Raw genomic sequence first — 23,745 nt, forward strand, 5'->3', positions numbered from 1 at the left:
CAACCGATCTGGGGACGCCACTGCCTCGATACTGCGCATGTGCACTGCTTTTACGCATGCGTAGTGTAAATCATTCAGAAGCCACACAGGGTAGGGAACCCTCCTGATGGAGGAGGTGATTCTGGAGACTGAACACCCCAGTCAGGATAAACCTTAATTACTAGAGACAAATGCTCGAAAAACCCGATTAAATAAGTGAAGAAACATGATTCCAGATGCTTTAAAACAGTGAACTGCATGATACGAAGCATATAACACCATATAGTGTACTGTGGAATGTATACAAATGCTGAGTAAACCCAGTTGACTCTAATTTTGGAGCAAGATGGCAAGAGTAAACGATTTAATTAATAATAATCAAACTTTAAAGACCAGCTCTAAATAAACCCAAACCTTGTGGTACCATCTATTGGTTCTTACACAGAAATACACCCTACAAATTTATTTCTTAGGATTTTTTCCCCCCTTTTTCTCCCACTTTAGCACATCCAATTTCTGCCCGTCAATCATCCTCTCAATAATGCTGGTCCCTGCTCCTGATTGGGGAGGACGAGGCTGCTCCACGCTCCCTCCGACACGTGCACAGCAATCGAACAACTTATCACCTACACTTGACGAGTGCAGTGCAGTACAGGGCTGTGTACAGAGAGCCACACCCTCTACCGCACTCCTTTCCCATCTCCGTGCAGGCGCCACCAACCAGCCCGCAGAGGTCGTAATCGCACTAGTCTGAGAGAGAGTCCCCATCCGGCTTAATCCCGCCCCTACCTGAACAACAGGCCAATCGTTGTTCATGTGGCCGCTCATCCTCAGCCGGCAGGCAGAGCCAGGATTAGATACGATGTATTCGAGATCTCAGCTCTGGTGAACAGCGTGTGTTTTTACCGCTGCGCCACCTGAGCGGCCTTTATTAGAATTTTAACATCATGTTTACACTCTTTGGTTACAGTCATGACAGACACGATAGTTACTGGTTACACAAGATTCATCAGTTCACAAGTTTAATGTCAAACACAGTCACGGACAATTTTGTATCTCCGATTCACCTCACTTGCATGTCTTTGGACTGTGGGAGGAAACCGGAGCTCCTGGAGGAAACACACACACAGGGAGAACAAGAAAATTCCCCACAGAAAGGACCCGGATCGCCCCACCTGGGGATCGAACCCAGGACCTTCTTGCTGTGAGGCGACAGTGCTACCCACTGAGCAACTGCGCCACCCAAATACACCCCACAAACATAATTTTGCACTGTAGGCCTACATTCACAGTGAGCACTTACAGTACTTAATGCCTCTTTCTACTACACTTACCCTATGGTATGGTAATTTTTTTAAATACACAATCCCACTTCTAGTGTTTGTTTGGCCAAGTGACCTCTACTGCACCTCAGTACCTGTGCTAAATTTGGTTACCCTCCTTGACCAGGGACCAAGTAAGAAACAGCATTGGAGTGAGACAATACAAACTAAACATATAAAACCCAACTGCAATAGGTTTTATTACAGCAGTATCATAGCAAAATAAACTTAAACAGGGCTACAGAAAATCAACCACCACAACAACTAAAGCAGGGCAAACCAAAACTTGCCCTAATGTTGCAACCAGTGTTGTTTACAGTTACTGTAGTTTATTTTTCTCAGCGTCTAGTGCAGGGGTTTTCAAACATTGTGGACATGCGCCCCCCTTCGTGTGCCAACCGCGAATACCCCCCCCCCCCCCCACAACTTGCGCCACGCCCCCTCCCCTTCGTCAACCACCGCACAGAAATCATTGAGAAAGCTTCTGACAAGCTAAAATGACGTAATTAACGTTGTGCACATCTTACACATGATGCAATTTTGCTGATTGAAAATATGACTTTAAAAAGATAATACAGCACAATCCCATCAGAGCTGATTTTATCATCACATTATATAAATTCGTGGTTCACTTTGGTAAATCGTAAGCGGTTCTTGCTTTTTTGATGTAGATGAGAGCAGAAAACGTTACTTCACAGAGTCAAGCACAGACAAAAGTTCATCAATTACTAAGTTGGTTAGTTCGGGATCATCTGCTCTGACTGACAGAAAACGTTTAGCTCCACAGGCAGAACGATTCTGAGTCGGCTCCCGCTCTGTGGTAATACTCAGTATAATTAAGCCTGAGCTTTTTAAGGTAAGCGAGTCACACAAAAGAGTCACACAAAATGTTCTGTAGTGAGAAAAGAAACTTACGCTGCGCTTAAAATGAATCGACTCCTGAATCACTTCGAATCACATCGATACTGTGAACAGAGCGTCTCTCTTAAAGACACTCACACGTCCTATAACAGCAGTTTTTACCGTTTTTATAACAGCTTTTGTTACCGGTTTATCTTCACTGTTAGCTCTATTTTGAAGGTTTTTTTCAAACTAAACTGAATAACATTAAACCTGCGTGTGTGTGCGTGGTCAGTTAGACTAATGAAATCTGTCTCCCGTGGGTGAAAAATGAATTGCTATAGTTTTAGAAGTAAAAAAATTTCGTAATGCCACGCCCCCCGGTCAGGCACTCACGCCCCCGCAGACAAGTACTCGCGCCCACAGGTTGAAAACCCCTGGTCTAGTGGAGAACAGTGCTAGTCTTACCTTCAGCGAACTCCCCCTACTTTTATAGGTACCCAATGACCTATTAGATAAAGTATGGGTTCTGTATTTGGATGCATACCTTATTGTACTGTAGGGTACTGAAGTGTACAAAGGGATTAATCTCTTGCACACGACTATTAAACTAATACAAAAACTAATAAAGAAAAACTTCAGAGACTGAATTCAGGTAAGGAGAAAAAGGTTCCACGCTTAATTTTAGATATGATCATAACTGGGCATCAAGCAGAAGAATGTGCAAAGTACAGATTCATTGAATACTTATTTTATACCTATGCAGGTAAGTAAATCACCCCGCTTTCTTTGCATCTTATCTTTAAATTTGAATAGCATTGAATAGCAACCTTTTGATGGATGGATGGATGGATGGATAGACTTTATTAATCCCGAAGTAAATTAAGGATTACTAGTCAATTAATTGATTACTAGTACAGGACCTTAACTACAAGGCTACAACTGCCCTACAGCCAGCATGTGTGCTAATTTGTCTTTCATGCACATTCTAATCTTTCCGGTGTTTTAAATTTTTTTTAATACAGTGACCTCCGGCTCATCCGGCACCAACAACTATGCTAAGGTCCTGTTCTAACCGTGCAGGTGTTTTTAATCTGTAACAAACACCATTACAACTTTAACCCTTCTAATTTTGCAAGTGTTTTAATCTTTTAAAAACACAGTGACCTTGTTAGCAGGCTGTGAGATTCATGACTCCAGTATTTTTCTATTGTAGGTTTAATAATTCTAGGTTTAACAGTTTCAAATAGAGGCCTTTGAGACTTCTTTGAGAAGAAGCTTTTTCTCAATTTAGTCCATCAGTACTGTGCAATAGAAAAGGAAAGAGGAGTCTTTTGAGTACAGTGGTCTTGGTTATTTCTCAGTCCTGGAATATGTAAATCCCAGTTGTTATATTGTCGACATTATATTTCTAAACTTTGTTAACACTAGCACTGATGTATCAAAATAATGTATATGGCTAACATATAATTCTTTTAGTTCGTAACAGGTACAATGGGGGGCATTATTTAAAATGCTTCTAACTGGCATTGTTTTTTATTTATTTATTTATTTTAACGTCACGTTTTACACTTTGGTTACATTCATGACAGGACAGGTAATCACTGGTTACACAAGATTCATCAGTTCTGGTTCAATGTCAGACACAGTCATGGACAATTTTGTATCTCCAATTCACCTCACTTGCATGTCTTTTAACTGTGGGAGGAAACCTACCCAGACACAGAGAGAACATGCAAACTCCGCACAGAAAAGACCTGGACCAATCCATCTGGGAATTGAACCCAGGACCTTCTTGCTGTGAGGTGACAGTGCTACCCACTGTGCCACCCATTGTTGATTAAAATGTTTTTAATTACAAATACATAATGGGTGCAGCAGTCGATTATGCTAGCCCACCAGAGTTGAGTAAAAATTCTGACCAAAAATAATCAAATCAGCCCTTCAGGCACCAACAACTAAGGTCCAAGTCATTCAAATAAATTTTTTTCCTATTCAGATGTTTGATGTGAACATTTAATTTAACTGGTGATATTAGATTGTTTTTATGATACTACACATTGACACCCCAAGACTGGCTGATTAGACAACTGTAGAAATAAGCTTGTGTTCATAGTAAAGTAAGTGTATATCTTCAAATTGCCCAGCCCTATTTTCCACATATAAAGATACAAGAAAACAGTAAAAATAGTTTATTTTATTTATTAATGCTTTATCATTTCCTCTTTATTTTTAACAGAACTGTAGTAACACAGACTACACATTCATCAGATTAAAATAGACATTTCTATTTGTCAGAATTGGAGGTATAGATACCGTATTATCATCAAAAATCCACAAGTTCTAGCTCCATGGTCATTCTTATAAAGCACTTTAACTTAAACCTCCTTTAGCTGTTATAATGACAAAGCAAAATTGTGTTGTTGCTTGTTTATTATTTGTAAGTACACATGTGAATTAGAAAAAATAGTTCTAGTGGAATGTCCTGAAGATGTAGTTCTTATCCTAAATGAAATCATGTAATAAAATAAGTGTAGTCTGTGAAAATGTAAATGTTCTACAAGGCCTGATAACCAATAAGAACGCTTTACAGAGCATGTGTGATGTTACAAACAACAAAATCACTAGATCCAACAAACTGCATCTAAACTTTCACAAAAGGCCACAAAGACTTGAGGAGACTACAGATGATTTTATGATCTCCTCAGAGTGTCCCTCGAGGTTTTGTGTGACACGATGATCTGCTGAATCAGTTTCTCTTGCTGACGGTGATCCAGGTGTCATCTTTTGGTGTGGACACTAGTTCATACCTCGCTTCTATCACTTGGCCCTCGATACGATGTAGCCGAAGCCTCCGCACCAACGTGCTCAGCAGCACCGTCGCCACCGTGTATGCAAATCTGATGAAGAAAATGATGGATTATGTTTTACTTTGTTATTAGGCCACATAGAAATAAAAAAATAATCCAGCATGATATAATTCTAGTATATTTTGACAACCAAATTTTAAAGACATAAATGTAAATCTGATATGTAAAATCATATCAGTTTATTAACCAACATCAGAATGAGCAGAGATTTAATATTCTTAAAAAAACGGGTCAGTCTGTGTTGAAATTTGATGACATAAATAACAAGGCAGAAGCGTTCGGGTGGTGACGCAGTAAATTAGCCCACAGCCACTTGGGTTCAGGGTTTAGGTCAGCAGTACTCTCAGCCGGTCAGATGTCTACATCAGACATGATGTATATATACAGGTCCTTCTCAAAAAATTAGCATATTGTGATAAAGTTCATTATTTTCCATAATGTAATGATAAAAATTAAACTTTCATATATTTTAGATTCATTGCACACCAACTGAAATATTTCAGGTCTTTTATTGTTTTAATACTGATGATTTTGGCATACAGCTCATGAAAACCCAAAATTCCTATCTCAAAAAATTAGCATATCATGAAAAGGTTCTCTAAACGAGCTATTAACCTAATCATCTGAATCAACGAATTAACTCTAAACACCTGCAAAAGATTCCTGAGGCTTTTAAAAACTCCCAGCCTGGTTCATTACTCAAAACTGCAATCATGGGTAAGACTGCCGACCTGACTGCTGTCCAGAAGGCCATCATTGACACCCTCAAGCAAGAGGGTAAGACACAGAAAGAAATTTCTGAACGAATAGGCTGTTCCCAGAGTGCTGTATCAAGGCACCTCAGTGAGAAGTCTGTGGGAAGGAAAAAGTGTGGCAGAAAACGCTGCACAACGAGAAGAGGTGACCGGACCCTGAGGAAGATTGTGGAGAAGGGCCGATTCCAGACCTTGGGGGACCTGCGGAAGCAGTGGACTGAGTCTGGAGTAGAAACATCCAGAGCCACCGTGCACAGGCGTGTGCAGGAAATGGGCTACAGGTGCCGCATTCCCCAGGTCAAGCCACTTTTGAACCAGAAACAGCAGCACTGGACTGTTGCTCAGTGGTCCAAAGTACTGTTTTCGGATGAAAGCAAATTTTGCATGTCATTCGGAAATCAAGGTGCCAGAGTCTGGAGGAAGACTGGGGAGAAGGAAATGCCAAAATGCCTGAAGTCCAGTGTCAAGTACCCACAGTCAGTGATGGTCTGGGGTGCCATGTCAGCTGCTGGTGTTGGTCCACTGTGTTTTATCAAGGGCAGGGTCAATGCAGCTAGCTATCAGGAGATTTTGGAGCACTTCATGCTTCCATCTGCTGAAAAGCTTTATGGAGATGAAGATTTCATTTTTCAGCACGACCTGGCACCTGCTCACAGTGCCAAAACCACTGGTGAATGGTTTACTGACCATGGTATTACTGTGCTCAATTGGCCTGCCAACTCTCCTGACCTGAACCCCATAGAGAATCTGTGGGATATTGTGAAGAGAAAGTTGAGAGACAAGACCCAACACTCTGGATGAGCTTAAGGCCGCTATCGAAGCATCCTGGGCCTCCATAACACCTCAGCAGTGCCACAGGCTGATTGCCTCCATGCCACGCCGCATTGAAGCAGTCATTTCTGCAAAAGGATTCCCGACCAAGTATTGAGTGCATAACTGAACATAATTATTTGAAGTTTGACTTTTTTTGTATTAAAAACACTTTTCTTTTATTGGTCGGATGAAATATGCTAATTTTTTGAGATAGGAATTTTGGGTTTTCATGAGCTGTATGCCAAAATCATCAGTATTAAAACAATAAAAGACCTGAAATAGTTCAGTTGGTGTGCAATGAATCTAAAATATATGAAAGTTTAATTTTTATCATTACATTATGGAAAATAATGAACTTTATCACAATATGCAAATTTTTTGAGAAGAACCTGTATATAAATATAAGTTAATTTAACATGATGAATCTCCAATTTTTTTCCCCAGGATTGTTTAAGCTTACCTCAGTTCAGGACAGGCCTGGTTTCCTGAAAAGCCCAACAGAGAGAAGCTCTTCTTTACTGAACCATCTGTAAACCTTTCTGGATTAAACCTAAAAGTAAAATGACATGATTAAATGCATGAAACAATACTACTGTATTTACAAGGGATGGGCAATACAACCTCTTGCGTAGTATTCAAACTCCAGAAACAGAAATAATCTAAAGTTTAAAGAAGTACTACTGAAATACTCAAAATGTAAATGTAAAAAAATTACATGTGGGCATTAGCAAACAACATAGCGGTCTAAAGCACTACCCTACCACCTCTGAGATCTCTAGCTCTTGAGTTCGAAGGCATCTAGATTGGCTGGGCATTGCCACTGTACAACTGCAAACTTTGCTGTCGGTCTGGTGAAGGCACCTGCACTAGTGGTGCGGCGTTTGTGGAGCTCATAGCATGTTTTTTTTGTGAGACTATGCAACTAAAAAGATGCAGCTGGCACCTTGGAACTAGTGCCAACCTAACTGAGAAAGAGCTCTTCCTATTTGAATTTGAAGTAAACATGGAATTGGAAGAGTGGGAGTCAAACAGTAGCCAAGTAGAATTGTGTTTGGTTTTTCAACCCGTTATAAAAAGTATGCACTGTTGTTACAACCCCCCAACCCCACTCCTACCAATGTGGCTGCACTCTTTTTGAAAACCACCTATATATGGTACAGAGTAATAGAGTTCTAAAGCCTACAGTAATAAATATAAGCAAGTATTCAAATACTGGACTAAGTAAATGAGTAGTAGGATCTGTTCAGATATTTTTTAAAGAAACAAAGAAACGTGACCATTCCTAGTATGTAATTAAACAAACAAAATGCATATGTGCATGCACACACATACACACCTGTATGGTAATGTCCAAGTGTCTGCATCCTGAAGGACTACACCAAGAGCGTAGATTACCAATGTCTGTTTCACAGAAGACACATTATAGAACAGCATATGTACAATCCACAATTCTTAAATTACACTGCCTGGCCAATTAGAAAAAATCATAGATAAATGGGGAAATGCTGAAATCAGTTCAAGTTTAATGTCAAACACAGTCATGGACAATTTTGTATCTCCAATTCACCTCACTTACATGTCTATGGACTGTAGGAGTAAACCGGCGCAGACACAGGGAAAACATGCTCCACACAGAATAGACCTGGACCACTCCACCTTGGAAACGAACCCAGGACCTTACTGCTGTACGGCGACAGTGCTAGCCACTGAGCCACCTACCCGCCCAATTCTCTAATAGTGAAAGTAGGAGCATTTCAACACCCACATTGTGACAGGAACTCAAGGGCTGTGTGGCCACAAAAACACTTGTTATCAAGGCAATCAAAGACTAAATGTACCCTATTCCAGAGTGATGGGTGCCTCAGGGAAAGAAGGTAAGTGCATAATGTGCAATGTACTCATCATGCACAGTGTCCACAATACAAGCCTCTGGAGGCAGTGTTAATAGGTAGAAGAGGAAGAGGATCGCCAGCACCAAGATGGATGGATACAATTAGAAGAACAGTAAATAGACCGTTAAGAAGCATGAAGACCAAAAGAGACAACAGGATGTTCTGGAGAAACACTATCCATACAGTTGCAGGAATCAGAACTGACTCGACGGCTCAGCTACATTATGTGGCAATAAATGTTAACTGACTACTTGAATGTATTGAATAACCAGGTTATCCTATCAATAAATTTTTTCTTTCATGATGGCATGGACAGATACCAGCACGACAATGCAAAGCTTAAATTGTGAAGAGTGGTTAAGGGGCTTCCGGTTTGGCGCTACATGGAGAGGACGTGAGCTCGTGTTTCCCTCCGAGCAAAGTCATCTGTTTTCATTATTTTAAGGCACATTTACCGTTTTTTATTTAATTTAGGTTTTTGTTAACTCTTAGTTATTTATTCTGGTTAAGTTTTTTTTGTTGTTACGATGCCTCCAAAAGTTAATAAAACACCGGGACCCTCACAGAGCCTCATCAGGCCTGTAGTTCGATCCGCGTCCTCACCTGGTACTGGTGCTGCTGCGGCCCCGGCGGAGGTGAGCGCTGCTTCGGCTTTAAACCAAGACATCGCGGCGCTGAAGTCTGAACTGGTTCTTGCAGTGAAGGAGGAGCTGCGGTTTGCATTGGATGAGTTTAGATCCAGTCTTCGGTCTGAGTTCCAGGTATTAAAGGCAGACATTTTACGTGATAACGCTGCTTTGAGATCCGAATTTACTGATCTCAGGAAGACGGTTTCAGATGTGGAACAGTCTCTCTCCTCATTTTCAGATGATGTCGTGGGTCTACAATCTAAAGTCAGCTATCTAACTGCGGAGCTCAGTAAGTTGGACACTAAGTGCGAGGACTTGGAGTCCAGATCTCGCCGACAGAATATCAGGATCGTTGGGGTCCCGGAATCGCAGTTGATATCCGACTCATACGTGTCTCAGCTTCTGAAAGACGCGTTTAACCTGGACGAATGTCCCGTGATTGACCGAGCTCACCGCTCCCTTGCTCCGACCCCTAAATCCGGCGATCCACCGCGAGCTATTATAGTTAGATTGCATTATTTCAAGGATTGTGCTCACATTCTGAGAAAAGCCAGGGAGCTGCAGCGGATCTCCGTATCGGGCTTGAGTATCTCGGTGTATCCTGATTACACGGCAAGGGTCGCCAGGGCTCGGGCTGCCTTTAATGATGTACGGAAACAACTTCGTGCTTTGGACAATGTGAAATATTCCCTTCTCTTTCCAGCTCGTCTCCGTATATCTCATGGTGATAAACACCAGATTTTCACATCTGCTGATGAAGCGAAGCGGTTTGTTGCTTCTATTTCAACCTGATTTCGTCCTAATTATTTTCTGAGTGTTTCTATGTACCGAACAATTTTTGATTGAACACTATCTTCTCAGTTGTGAGACGACATTGAGTTATTAGCCTGTTTTGCTGTGTGTTCTGGAACTTTACTCTCATTGTTTAGTGTTAAAAAGCACCCGTTTTGGGGCTGTACCTATCTAGTGATTTTACGCTTTTATTGGAGGCGGGATTTCCTGTTTCAATGTCGTGTTCCATTTACTTCTTTTCTTTTTAGGTTGCCTGGATATCTTGCTCCCTAGTTGGGCGTTGATTTAGTTTTAACGCGACCTTTTTATTTAATATTTATTTTCTTTTCTTTTTTTATTTAGTTTATTTAATTTTCTATTATTTATTTAAATGTTTATTTATTTTTGTAAATATTTAATTTTACATTGCATTTGTTCTTATCATTATTATTGTTAATCTTTGGTATTTGTGCCTTTTTCCACATGCATGTGCATGTTTCTGGTTCTCTTATGTTTCCACATGTACATGCACATGTTTCTACAATTTGTTTGATGTCTTTGCTCTACAGGGGCTCCATGGTTGATCATGTCCTACTGGGAGTGTTGCTTGTGTGTTCGGGTTGGTGGACGATGTTGGTTGGGTTGTTGTTGTGGGTGGTTAGGGATTTGTGTGTGTGTATGCATGTGTGTATATGTATGTGTTTTTTTTTTTTTTTTTTTTCTTTTTTTTTTTTTTTTTTTCTCTTTTTTTTCTCTTTCTTTTTCTTCTCCCTTTTTTTTTCTCCTCCTTCCCCTCCCTCGCCCCTATTTGGTTGGCTGGCAGGCCTTTCAATTACTTTTTTCTTCACCATTGTATAACTAATCTTTATGACTAATTGTAGTTCATACAATCCAGATAGCGGAGCTAATATAAGATTCCTGAGTTGGAACGTCAATGGTCTGAACAACCTGGTTAAGCGTCTAAGGGTTAATGCTCATATGAAACGTTTAAACACTGACATAGCATTTTTACAAGAAACTCATCTCAGAGGGGTGGATCACCTTAAGTTGAAATTTCCCTGGGTTGGTAACATTTTTCATACAACATTTAATGCTAAATATAGAGGAGTTGCGATTTTGATTAGGAGAGGTATTCAGTTTATTTCCGATCACGTCTTTGCAGATGTAAATGGCAGGTTTTTGATTGTTCGGGGCTCTCTCTGCAACAAACCAGTGCTACTGATTAATATATATGCCCCCAATTTTGATAACCCCACATTCATGCAGAATCTCTTTGGTTTGATTCCCTCTTTAAATACTCACCTCCTGATAATGGGAGGAGACATGAACTCTACTCTCGATCCGACTTTGGATCACTCAAATCCACGTACATTAAATCCATCTCTAATGTCCCAGGTAATTTCTGAGTTTATAACTGGAAGCTCTTTGATTGATCCTTGGAGGTTTTACAATCCATTAGTTAAGGAGTTTTCTTTTTATTCTCACCCACATCAAACATATTCACGCATAGACTATTTTTTTGTGGACAGCTCTCTCATTTCCAAAGTCACCTCTCCTACCTATCATTCTATAGTTATTTCCGATCATGCTCCTCATACTATAAACATAAAATTCACAGACACTCATTGTTCTCCACCCACTTGGAGATTCAATTCACTACTGCTTTCAAATGACACTTTTAATACGTTTATTTCCTCTTCTATTGACGATTTCGTTGCTATCAATAAGTGTGACTGTCTCTTCTTCCCTGCTCTGGGAGTCTCTTAAGGCTTATCTTCGTGGTCAAATAATTTCTTACACAGCACACCTTAACAAATTGCAGCGAGCCAATATACAAAGCCTGTTGAATGAAATTGCAGAGCTGGACAAGCTTATTGCGGTTCAGTCATCGGCGTCTTTACTCAAGCAGCGACTTGCGCTACAGACCAGATTCGATCTTCTCACAACGTCCGAGGCAGAAAGACTGTTGTTACATGCGCGTAGTACTTATTACGAACATGGTGACAGACCATCTAGACTTCTGGCTCATCAGTTGAAGAGACAAGCCGCGTCTCGGGGGATACCACAAATTATGGACACAAAGGGTGACCTTTGTTCAGACCCTCTGGTTATTAATGCAACCTTCGAGTCCTTTTACTCCAACCTTTATACATCTGAGTCCCCGTCTGATGACATTGAAATGTTTTCATTTTTTGAGGGTTTGGTGCTTCCAGCTGTGGATCGGACAGTTGCAGATAATCTTGACTCACCTCTGAGGTTAGAAGAGATTACCCAATCTATTAGATCAATGCAGTCTAGTAAAGCTCCTGGTCCTGATGGCTTTTCTATTGAATTTTATAAGAAATTTTTGAATAAGCTTGCTCCTCTTCTTCTAGCTGTTTTTGATGAGTCTTTCTCTTCCTCTGCTCTACCTCCTACTATGACTCAGGCATCTATATCACTGCTTCTGAAGAGGGGCAAGGACCCTAATCTCTGCACTTCATACAGACCTCTCTCTTTGTTAAACGTGGATGTGAAGATTCTGGCTAAAGCTCTGGCACTACGTTTGGAAGGTGTACTCCCTAAAATTATCTCCCCTGATCAAAACGGCTTCATCAAGAGACGTCAGCTTTTCTTTAATGTTCGTACACTTTTGAATATCATCTACACTGAGCATTCAAGTTCTGCCCCGGAGGTGGTTATCTCTTTAGATGCAGAAAAGGCTTTTGATCGTGTTGAGTGGCGATATCTCTTTTTTGTCTTGCGTAGATTCGGTTTTGGAGACATTTTCATATCCTGGATAAAACTACTATACACATCTCCTCGAGCCAGTGTGCATACAAATAGTGTACATTCAGATCATTTCTCTTTGTCACGTGGGACCAGACAGGGCTGTCCTTTATCCCCCCTACTGTTTGCACTTGTTGTTGAGCCTTTATCCATTGCCTTGAAATCTCTCCCACTCTTTCGGGGTATTCTTCGCTTAGGCGTTGAGTTGAAGCTGTCATTGTATGCAGATGATCTGTTGCTGTATGTAACTGACCCTGAGAGTAGTCTTCCATCAATATTATCGCTGTTGAAGAAATTTGGTTCATTTTCTGGATATAAATTGAACCTGCAGAAGAGTGAATGCTATCCAGTGAATTCTTTAGCTTTGCTGCTTGATCAATCTATTTTGCCTTTTAAATTCACCCCAACTGGTTTCAAATATCTGGGCATTTTTGTGTCTCGCACCTTATCATCTCTTTTCCACTCCAACTTCTCCCCCCTGCTTGAAAAACTTAAATCTGACTTGGAGAGATGGCGGTCTCTTCCTCTATCACTTATTGCTAGGATAAATATAATAAAAATGAATGTGCTGCCCAGATTTCTTTTTTTGTTTCAAACTATTCCCTTGTACTTACCTAAAAAGTTTTTTAAATCATTGGACCAGCTTATATCTACTTTTATATGGGATGGCAAGGTCCCTAGAGTGAGAAATTTGCTTCTACAAAGATTCAAATTTGATGGTGGACTTGCCCTTCCCAACTTTTTGTATTATTATTGGTCAGCCAATATTCACAAATTGCTTTACTTGCTTCACTTCCCTGAACTACTGTGGTGCAGGCTGGAATCTTTGTCTTGCTCTCCATCATCAGTACTCACATTACTTACAGCCCCGGTACCACTTAAAATTTCAAAATTTACAAATAACCCACTGCTTCTTTCTTCTCTCCGTATTTGGTGTCAATTTAGGTCCCACTTTAAGTTGACATTGCCCTCTATGAAAATGCCCATTTTAAATAACCACTTATTTCCCCCTGGCTTAAATGACATGGCATTTAAGTTGTGGCACGAGAGAGGCATTGACTCTTTTCAGGACCTTTACAAGGATGGAACATTATGCAGTTTCACTCAGTTATCTGCAGATTTTAATTTACCTGCCTCTCATTTGTTTCGATATTTCCAGATCAGGCATTGCATCTCCTCTTCATTTTTGGATCATGCTCATTTTCCCTCAGGCCAATCATGGGATTATCTTTTAAACTTGAACCCCTCTCAAATGTCACTCATATCCAAGATATACTCACATCTGATGGATTTGAACACATATTCCGTTGACAAGATAAAACATGCATGGGAGGAGGAATTGGGCCCTGATTTACCTGAACAGTGGTGGGAAGAGGCAATCAAGAGGGTGCGCTTTAGCTCACCCTCTGCCAGACTTCAGTTAATTCAATTTAAAGTGCTACACAGAGTTCACCGCTCGAAGTCTCAGCTATCAAAATTTTACCCTGGGACAGTTAGTGATCAGTGTGATAGATGTTCGATGTCACCTTGCAATTTAAGCCATATGTTTTTTTTTTGCCCAAGGATTTATAAATTTTGGTTTGATTACTTTGCAATTATGTCAAAAATTCTTGGTGTTACCATCCAAATCTGTCCTTTCATTGCAATATTTGGTCTGTGTTTAGGACCTCAATCACTTTCGCAGGCCCAGTCAGATGTTATAGCTTTTACATCCTTATTGGTAAGGCGTCGTATCCTTTTGCTCTGGAAATCCCCTAAACCACCTACTATCTCAATCTGGCTTCATGATATGATGTATTTCTTGAAACTGGAGAAAATTAGATTCACTTTGAGAGGTGATACCTCAAAGTTTTATTCTAAGTGGAATTCCTTTCTCGCCTATTTTGACCAGCTTCAGGCCTTGCCTTCAAATTAACTGATTAACCCCCCCCCCCCCCCCCCCCCCCCCCCTTTTTTTTTTTTTTCTTTTTTTTTTTTTTTCTTTCTCCTCTCCTTTTGTATATTTATTTATTTATTTTCATTGAATTTCTTTTTGGTAATTTTGTCTACTGTATATTTTTATTTATAGTTTTTGTTTTTTGTTCTGTTATTGTGTGTGTGGGTGTGTGTGTGAATGTGTATGTGTGGTCTTTATGTATGTTTGATTGTAAAAGAAAAACTGAGGAAGTCTGAGAGCCATTACATTTTTTTGTACCTTGTTGTATTTTGACTTCTCAATAAAAAATTTATAAAAAAAAAAAAAGAGTGGTTAAGGGAGCATGAGGATTTATTTTCCTATGAGTCCTGACCATAACCTTAAAAGTCTTTGGGATGTGATGGAGAACACTTTACAGAGTGGTTTGACTCTGCCGTCATCAATGCAAGATCTCAGAATTAAATGTTGTGACGTTTCATAAGGTTGTTGAAACAATGCCACAGTAAATGCTCACCATATTCAAAGCTAAAGTTGGTCAAATGATCTTTATACTGGCCAGGCAGTGTACTGTATATAATTCTGATTCACATGCACCTGCTCTCTTCTGCAAACTGTACTGTGCGAGTCATTAAAATGCAAGACATCTTACCTCTTTAGGAATGACATGGCTGTTCACCTTCCCCTCGACCTCCTGCAGTCTGGCAGCAATTGGAGTTAGTTTAGCAGTGCGCACAGTCTCATTTAGCACTTGCTGGCAGTAGCTACAGACACAGAGAGACAGATTATCTCAACTAACACAAACAGCAAAATCTGCTCTGCTAGACAGCAATCTAGCAGAGAGGTAATAAACCACATCGAAGGATACACAGGGTGGTAGGGCCCTATTCATTCCCTAATGCACAAACACATACAAACTTGTGGATGTGAGATTTTAGATCAGATCCATGCACAGAATTTACAATTTGCAGTGTTACAAATCTTTTAGACAGATGAGATGATTACAGGAGCAGCCAGAAGTGTAAAAAATATAGAGGAGGGTTAGCATTTGCATTAAGAACAGCTTCAATTTGTTCTCACGTTGTCATACAAGACTGTGTGGTGCTCTGTTTGAGTATTCTGGCATATAACAAAGATTTATTTATTTATTTGGATTTAATGCCATGTTTAACACATATGTGTCATGTAATGGCAAAACAGGTATTATGTTTGTCTATTTTATCTGTCTTTATATTGTGGGTCTATTTTATATGGGTACATTTTTATCGTTGCAATATAGATTAAAACTGTTTTTGTGTTGTCTTGTGTAAGAGTTTCTTTTATGGTTTCAGGCATGTGTACATGTTGTCTTTCCTTGGTGTATTTGGGGCATTCTGCCATGAGGAAGATAGAAATTTATTCAGCACTGTCGCCTCACAGCAAGAAGGTCCTGGGCTCGATCCCCAGGTGGGGCGGTCCAGGTCCTTTCTGTGTAGAGTTTGCACGTTCTCCCGTGTCTGTGTGGGTTTACTCCGGGTGCTCCGGTTTCCTCCCACAGTCCAAAGACATGCAAGCGAGGAAATACTAAATTGTCCATGACTGTGTTCGATATAACCTTGTGTGAACTGGTTATACTGTGAAAATCTAAAACGCAGACTGTGATGTTTATATCTGGAGACTGGTAGCCATGGAAGGCTTTAATATACAGGGTGTCCCTAAAGTCTGGACACATAGGAAATATCACTAACTATAACTAACTATTATGTTTACTAAAATACACACACATACATATTGCATCACAAATAGTGTAAAAGACATTGAAGATGTTATTGATTAATATTCTAATGAAATAAAATGTTGTTGAAAAATTAATTGAAATGTTTTTTTAAATATGAATTTTCCTGTGTCCAGACTTTAGAGACACCCTGTATAAAATCATGGCTCATATTTGTTGATTGTTATACAACCATGCAAACCAATGATGTGCCCAACGATGGTCATCTGGTTGCTTCTTAAATTTGGATTTAGCAACTGATAGTGGGGGATTTTGCTAAGCTGTTGGCTTCCTCCAAACAATTAATCTGTGAAAATGTAGACCATATTAACGTTTTCATTTTTTGTTTAAAAATGTTTTTCTAATGCTACAAGAAATAAAACACACACACCCAAAATAATTTAGGAAAGGGGGGTCTTTAAAGGACCCTAACCCTAATGGGATCATAACGTTAAGAACAGACCTGAGCTGTGAAATCTTGTCCAAGGAGATTGAGCCATCACCTAGGACTTCACTCAGTTCTTGATGTAGTTTGTCCTGCACAGCTTCTGAGATTGACAGAAAGTGAACTGCCCAGATGCACACTGGAACAAAAAATGAGAAAAGAGTCAACAATAACAAAAAGCAAGTTATATTGGAACTACAAAGATAAGTAAGATAAGTAACAGATGTCTAAAATGTCATTATTACGAAAACAAAAGCTGTTTAAAGACACACATTTAAATGAACGGTTTCTTTCTTGATAGCTAATCAGTGATTTTAAATCCTGAAAGTGACACAAATTCCACTTGGCAAGACACATAGCTAAATAAAGAGAATTAATATGTGTCCCAAACAGGACTGTCACAGATACTGAATTATTCATTTTATAATGCATTTTCCACAGTTTTTCTTCCAATCTATGCGTTTATAATTAGCCAATTGGATTTCGCTTTCTCTCTACTGCTGCATACCTCCACTCCTGAGTGAGGAGGGTCATAACTAACACATGTACCCTCCAACACCTGTGCAGAAGCCGCCCACTTCTTTTCATCTGTCTGGGTTCACATGGAGATCTGTATCATGCATGAAGGGTCATGCACCAATCTCCATTATGCCCTGTCCTTGTGCACAGGCCATTGATCGGCCAGCAGAGGTCGTAATTGCAGCAGTTATGAGAAATCCCTTCTGGCAATTCCTACCTGATGGAGAAGACAGTCATTGTCCATACAGGCACCCAGCCTCAAACTGGCGAGTTTGAGATGTCAGCTCTGATGTGCTAGCGTGTTTTACCACCACACACCCGAGCCCAAAATACTTGATTATTTAAAAAAAAAAACCTTGATGAACATGTTATACACTCAAATGTTGGGCAAATAAAGCTTTAAATATGGTAATAATGCACAACAAACCACAAAGAAGACTATGTCTTTCATTGAGAAACTTTCAATTTAAAACGACAACACAATGTGCTTATGTGGCACAGCTGTAAATTATGCTAGATCCTGGGTTCAAATTATGCTCGATCCTGGGTTCAAATGCCCAGCAGTGATATCAGCTGGTCGGGGGTCTACATACAGACATTATTGGCTATGTGGCCAAGGGGTGGCTAATGATGAATCTAGCTAATTATGACCAATGAAATGCGTTAAGTAGACTAGGCTGTGATTCAAGAACTACTGTAGCCTACAGTTAGGGTACTGGACTAGTAAGCAGAAGGTTGCTGGTTCAAACCCCACCACTGCCAGTGTGCCACTGTTGGGCCCTTGAGCAAGGCCCCTAACATTGAATTGCTTATACTGTATAATGTAAGTTGCTTTAGATGAAAACGTCTGCTAAATGTCGAAAATGTAAACGTAACTTCCTGCAATTAATATAAGTGAACCCAAAATAAACCATACAACCACTGAGAGACATAGCAGCAGCTTACAGTTTGCAGTAATGACACAGCCAGCGAGGGTGAACACCATGCTTTCCTCCATAACCTGTAAAAGAGAAGAAAAAACAGTTATTAATAAAAAAAAAAAGTCAGTTGCACTAATATGCACTAATAATAAACCAATCACTTGTAATTTGTTATTTAATTTTACTTTCATTATATTTCAGAACTAGGGCTGCAAAATGTACACTGAGCAGCAGACTGATTCTGCACCGCTGCAGGAAGGAACGGCCATCAGACTGTACAACATTAGTTAAGGATGATAGACAGTGCTGTATAATCACCTGTTTCTCAGACAGTTTGGCCTGCAGTAGAGAATCTATGAAAGCTGACTGAGCAGAAGCACGTCCACTTATTTCTTTAATGACAGTTTTCAGCATGGACTCCATCTCAGCTAATGCTGTAGATACACAAACAATTAACATAAAGTTAAGTGCATTAGTACTTGGAAATGCCAGTAATAAAAAGCAATGTCACATTATTTCAAATAAAAATTTCTGGTTACTCACCGCCCTCATAGTGGGCCTTCCTACTAGGGCTTTTGTCCAAAGAACCATCCAGATAACCTTTACCAATCTCTGACCAGATCTACTTACAAAAAAAAGACAATGCATTGTTAGAATTGACAAAACAAGCTCACAATTCTGACAGCATAACCTTTATATTTACTCACGGCCTCATGGTTCTTGCGGAAGCGAAGGACTTCCGAATCATCAGCAAAGCGACCACCCATGGCGAGTTGAGTGACAGCCTTCATAGACAATCCCAGCAGGTGAGCACAGATGGGAATGTGTTGGGATTTTGGATATGCCTGCCATTTTTCAACCAGCTCTTCAACTAGCTGCAATAGAAGCACAACATGATTATCCATCAAAGTAAAATGCAAACACGATAATGAAGAAATGTAAAAAAAAGAAAAGAAATGATGAGGGCGCCCAGGTGGCACACAGATTTGCTACCGATCGGCTGGGCGCAATCTAGCGGGCACAGTTGGCAGTACCTGCAGCAGACAAAAAAAACAGGCCACCGTGTCTGCTGGGTGAGAAAATGACAAGACTAAGTGGGTGGGGTCTTAAAATGATGTCCAAGGACCCTGGTTAGCAGACCGAGGGCACCTGTGCAGAAAGTGGATAAGCCTTATGTGCTAATCCACCAAAGCACGGGCGTAAAAGAAGGGGTCGGCAAGGACTGCACACACTTCGGGGAGGGGGCTTGAGCAGGCAAATACACCCTCCTTGAACACAATCAAGATCCCCAGCAGCAGAAGACAAACTGCATAAATAAATAGAAAAAAAAACTATGCTTTAGCACTGGAAACTGTGGTACCAGATACATAACACAACCGTAAGCATGTCAACACCTAACAATGAGCCTTTTGGAAATTAGGTTTATACAGTTACCAATGGGCGTGGTTGAAACGCCTAAACACACTCATTGAACTGGTGTCCACTAGGGATGTAACGATGCACCACAATACAGTTAATAACCGATTTAAAAATTCCACGATTCAAATCGATTTGACATGTAAAATGAATCGATATTCACTTTAAACAGCAGAGGTCACTGGCGCTATACACCTCGCCTGGTTGCCAAATTTGGGGCTTTTCAGCCAAATTGGGCTTAATTAAAATTTGTTTTGCAGTTTGTACCTACCTCAGAAATAAAAGGGCATTCATTACTTAGATTAATAAAAGATAATCACCAATACAGTATTTTATTTTATTTTTTTTAAAGAGAAATAATAAATAGAAACTTTGTCATTATGTCTTCAATTTCAGTTTTAAAAAATCTGGAAAAAATCGTATCGTGAACCCAGTATCGTGAATCACATTGCATCGTGGGTAGAGTGTATCGTTACATCCCTAGTGTCCACATACTAAAGCATTGTTAAAGATTACAGCACCACATGCTCCTGGCAGGCCAGATGCCTATACGGACAATGACTAACTCATTCAAATGGTAGAAATATGTAAGAGGATTCCATATAACAGCTGCAATTACGACCTCAGCTGGCTGATCCAGCTGGCCTACACAAAGACGGGGAATGGATATGGATCTCCTTATGGACTTGCCTCACGTAGGTGAAAAAAGAAGCTACTGTATGTGTCAAAGTCTGCAGCAGTAAAGGCAGCAAAATGCAAACAAGTAATTGGATACAACTAGATTGGAAGGAAAATTGAGAAAAATGCATAAAAATATTACACCACCATATTGTGCATTGGAAAAGAGACATGAACTGGTGTTTTTCCAAAATAATCTGGACTATTTTGAACTCCACGCATACAAAAAAGTCAAAGGTTTACATACCATTGTAAGGGACATAACAAGGCAGTCTTGGAATTGGAATCATTTAGCATATGTGGAGGCTTATGTGCCAGAAAAAGCCCCTGCTACTTCTGCCTTAAAGCTTAACTGAAATTTGTCGCTGATTAACAAAAAAAAAGCTGAACCTTTCTTTGATGACATCAAGATTGCATGACATGGACAACAACCATGTTTTAGCAGCTTTATTAATGACCTAGGTTATGTTTGTGTGTGTATCCCATTATATGGATTAATTTCCTCCTGCCACAAAGGGTGACACTTTCTCTACATGACCTTGGCGAAGAGGGAATCCATGTACTTCAAATGGGTGCAGTTAAACTAGTCCTATTAATATGGGCACAGAAACATCACCAGCTGTAGTTAATCCTAATTAGTAACAATAAAGTTAATTAGGGGTGCATGTACTAACATTTAAAAACATACATGTCTCTTAAAAGCATAGTTTTAAACGTTTGATTTTATGGTTCCATGACCATGTACTGGTATACAGTGGGAATATGGTGCCATACCTTCAGCAGAATAGGGAAGTTACTCTCCAGTGTTTTGTTTATAGCCCCTTCATAAACTTTCTTCCTCATCACTGCATCCGTCCCTCCCATGCCTGTGCCAGACTGGTAACCAAGCAAGGACTTGAGCATTGTCTCAAAGGAATCCGCTAAAGAGAAAAGAACTCAAATATATTAGACTGTGACTAATGAATTCAATCTTGGTGTGGTTACTACTTCAGACCAAACTCCAAAACTACTGAACAGTTTGATATTAGCTATTAGAAGAGGCTGCTTGTGTTATACTTTTCTGCTCTGAACACCCATATTTACAAATGTACAATACACATCTTTTTAACACAAGCTTGCTTTTCGTGATTTGTAAGTTAAAATAAAGTGTTCACATCAGTTCCTCCAGTCTATTTCAGAGAAACATCACTGTGACTGTCTACATGAAAGAATGTATGACAGGACTATTCGATATTAAAGATGATCACAATCTGTATCAATTTTGTCCTTATTCTCTATGTATTAAAGTAGTAGTAACGAACATTTTAATTACTGTCAATTACAGACTACAGAGATATTATAGACTACAGTATGGGAACTCATTAGTTCAAATGCCTACACCAACAATGATTGGCTCATTTATAGGGACAGTGCAGAAGGGGATTCCTCATAACTGGTGCAATTACAATCTCTGCTGGCTGATTGATGGCGCCTGCACAGAGACGAGGGATAACGTGATCACTGTAAGGCTCTTCGTGCACGAGTCTAATCCACATACGAACGGCGGCTACTGCACACGTGTCGGCGGGACGTGTGTTAGTCACAGCTCGCCTTGGTCAGAGTGGAAGTCAACATCAGCAGCGAGATACAATCAGGTAATTGGATACGGCTAGATTGGAGAAATAAAAAATAAAAACATCAACTCACTGGTCCAGTTGGGGTTAATGTGTTGTCGCAGTTCATCAACAGATCCGAGACTCACTACTGGTCTCCGGCCAAACCAGAAGGAAGCCACAGGACCAAAACGGTCATGTAAACCAACCAGGAACTCATGTAGACTTCCTCTGCTCGCAATGTCCTGCAGGTTACCATCCCTAAAGAACAGACACAAGATACAATCAGACAGTGAGGTCATTTTTGCTTGTGGGCATGAGATCAGGAAGAAGAATTGGTTTTGCATTCACACTCACTTTTCTTCAGTAGGGTTCAGACCAGGGACACCTGAGATTTGTCTGGATGACTAGAGAAAGATATTTACATTGTAATTAGAGGTAAAGTCATGAGATATCAATGCTTTTGTTTTACTGTGAGTTTAGTGTATTAAATTGTATTATCAAATGACACTCAGGAACCACATCCAAAACCATGTGCAGTATAGTCGAGTTGGTCACTCTTTGCTGGTTTATAGCATCCACTGTTACGAAAAGGCTTTACACTAGATTAAGCAATACTGATATATAAATTTACTTTTATTTAGCAACATAACTACTAGTAATGGGAAAGCCATGACTAACTGGAATCAAGTGTAACTTATGCTTGGCCATTATGAACACCTGCAGTAACTTTGTCCTTTTGTGGATAGAATTGAACATCTCTGTAGTAGGTGTTGCTTATATAGCCAAACCCACTAGTTAAAGGTTCACTAATGTTCACATACTTTTGGCATCGTAATACATCTGCTTGTTTACGGAAATCAAACACTGTTTACTAAACACATTCTTAACTGCTCCTCTAAACCAAAGTAACATTTATGTCTCTATTAACTTTGCAACTTCTTTGTTATCAGAAGGTTCCGTTTAAAAGAAAACAAAACGAAATGCATTCCCTATTTTATCTACAAAATTAGGAAAATAACATTAGAAAAGCATGTTCAGATTTACTTACCGGGTACAAGTACAGCACAGCACCAACCAATATAACAACAAATGTTACAGCAAATATAGCAAAGTCCAGCATGTTTACCGGTTTCAATTATATTTTAAAACATTAAAACATTACTTTACAAGCCTTATATATCAGCTGTTATTATTCAAACGCATTAGCCGTTAGCCAGCTAATACAAACTGGTGTCTTTAGAGAGAGTACCACGTCTACAAGACATTCAGCACTATTCAGTTCGGCCATCGATTAGCACGTAGGGATGGAGTCTATCGCAAAGAGTCGATTCCTCATTCGATTCCAGGGCGACCCAAACGATTTGGAGTCAACTTTAAACAGATTTAAAATAAAATAAAAAAACAAAAAAAAAATTAATTAAAAAAAGACAACACATATTAAAAGGTGATGAGAAATAATAGTAACGTTTTTGTCTTTTTATCCAGACAAAAAACAAGAGTTACTAATTTTATCGAAAAGAGCAATTTACAATTATATCCAAAAATTGTAAATGCATTCCATAGAATAGACGATTACAATTGTTTCTTGGAGTTAGTTTAATGCTCTTATAAACGCGTATATGTACTCAATTTGAATCGGAATCGGCTGCACATATTTATCCAGGCTTGACCCAAAATTCGAATTAAATTTGTTGTTATGTATAACAACCCTAGTATTACAGAAACGAATTAACTTTTCGAGTATATTTGTATGTCAAAAATTATAATATTTCATTTTTTCTGGAAAAGATCAGCCCTATTAAAATACAAGACCAGACCGTATTAACTGATTACCGAAAGCATCGATGGTGGTCCTTGTGAAAATACT

The 23,745-nt window shown here is 39.6% G+C and overlaps 1 protein-coding gene across 1 annotated transcript; it reads right to left on the reverse strand.

Moving 5' to 3' along the window:
* Positions 1 to 4,328: 4,328 nt before the first annotated feature.
* On the reverse strand, positions 4,329 to 23,159 carry LOC134317068 (cytochrome P450 20A1). The gene is made up of 13 exons (XM_062997745.1): positions 22,927 to 23,159; positions 22,233 to 22,282; positions 21,970 to 22,136; positions 21,058 to 21,203; positions 18,897 to 19,064; positions 18,733 to 18,811; positions 18,508 to 18,623; positions 18,215 to 18,269; positions 16,769 to 16,889; positions 15,205 to 15,316; positions 7,916 to 7,980; positions 7,040 to 7,129; positions 4,329 to 5,041 (listed from the first exon to the last, which is right to left on the reverse strand). The coding sequence occupies exons 1-13, from the start codon at positions 22,996 to 22,998 to the stop codon at positions 4,891 to 4,893; spliced, it is 1,392 nt and encodes a 463-aa protein (XP_062853815.1). The 5' UTR covers positions 22,999 to 23,159; the 3' UTR covers positions 4,329 to 4,890.
* Between the last annotated feature and the right edge of the window lie 586 nt (positions 23,160 to 23,745).

This window comes from Trichomycterus rosablanca, chromosome 6 (genome assembly GCF_030014385.1).
Source record: "Trichomycterus rosablanca isolate fTriRos1 chromosome 6, fTriRos1.hap1, whole genome shotgun sequence".
Taxonomy (NCBI): Eukaryota; Metazoa; Chordata; class Actinopteri; order Siluriformes; family Trichomycteridae; genus Trichomycterus; species Trichomycterus rosablanca.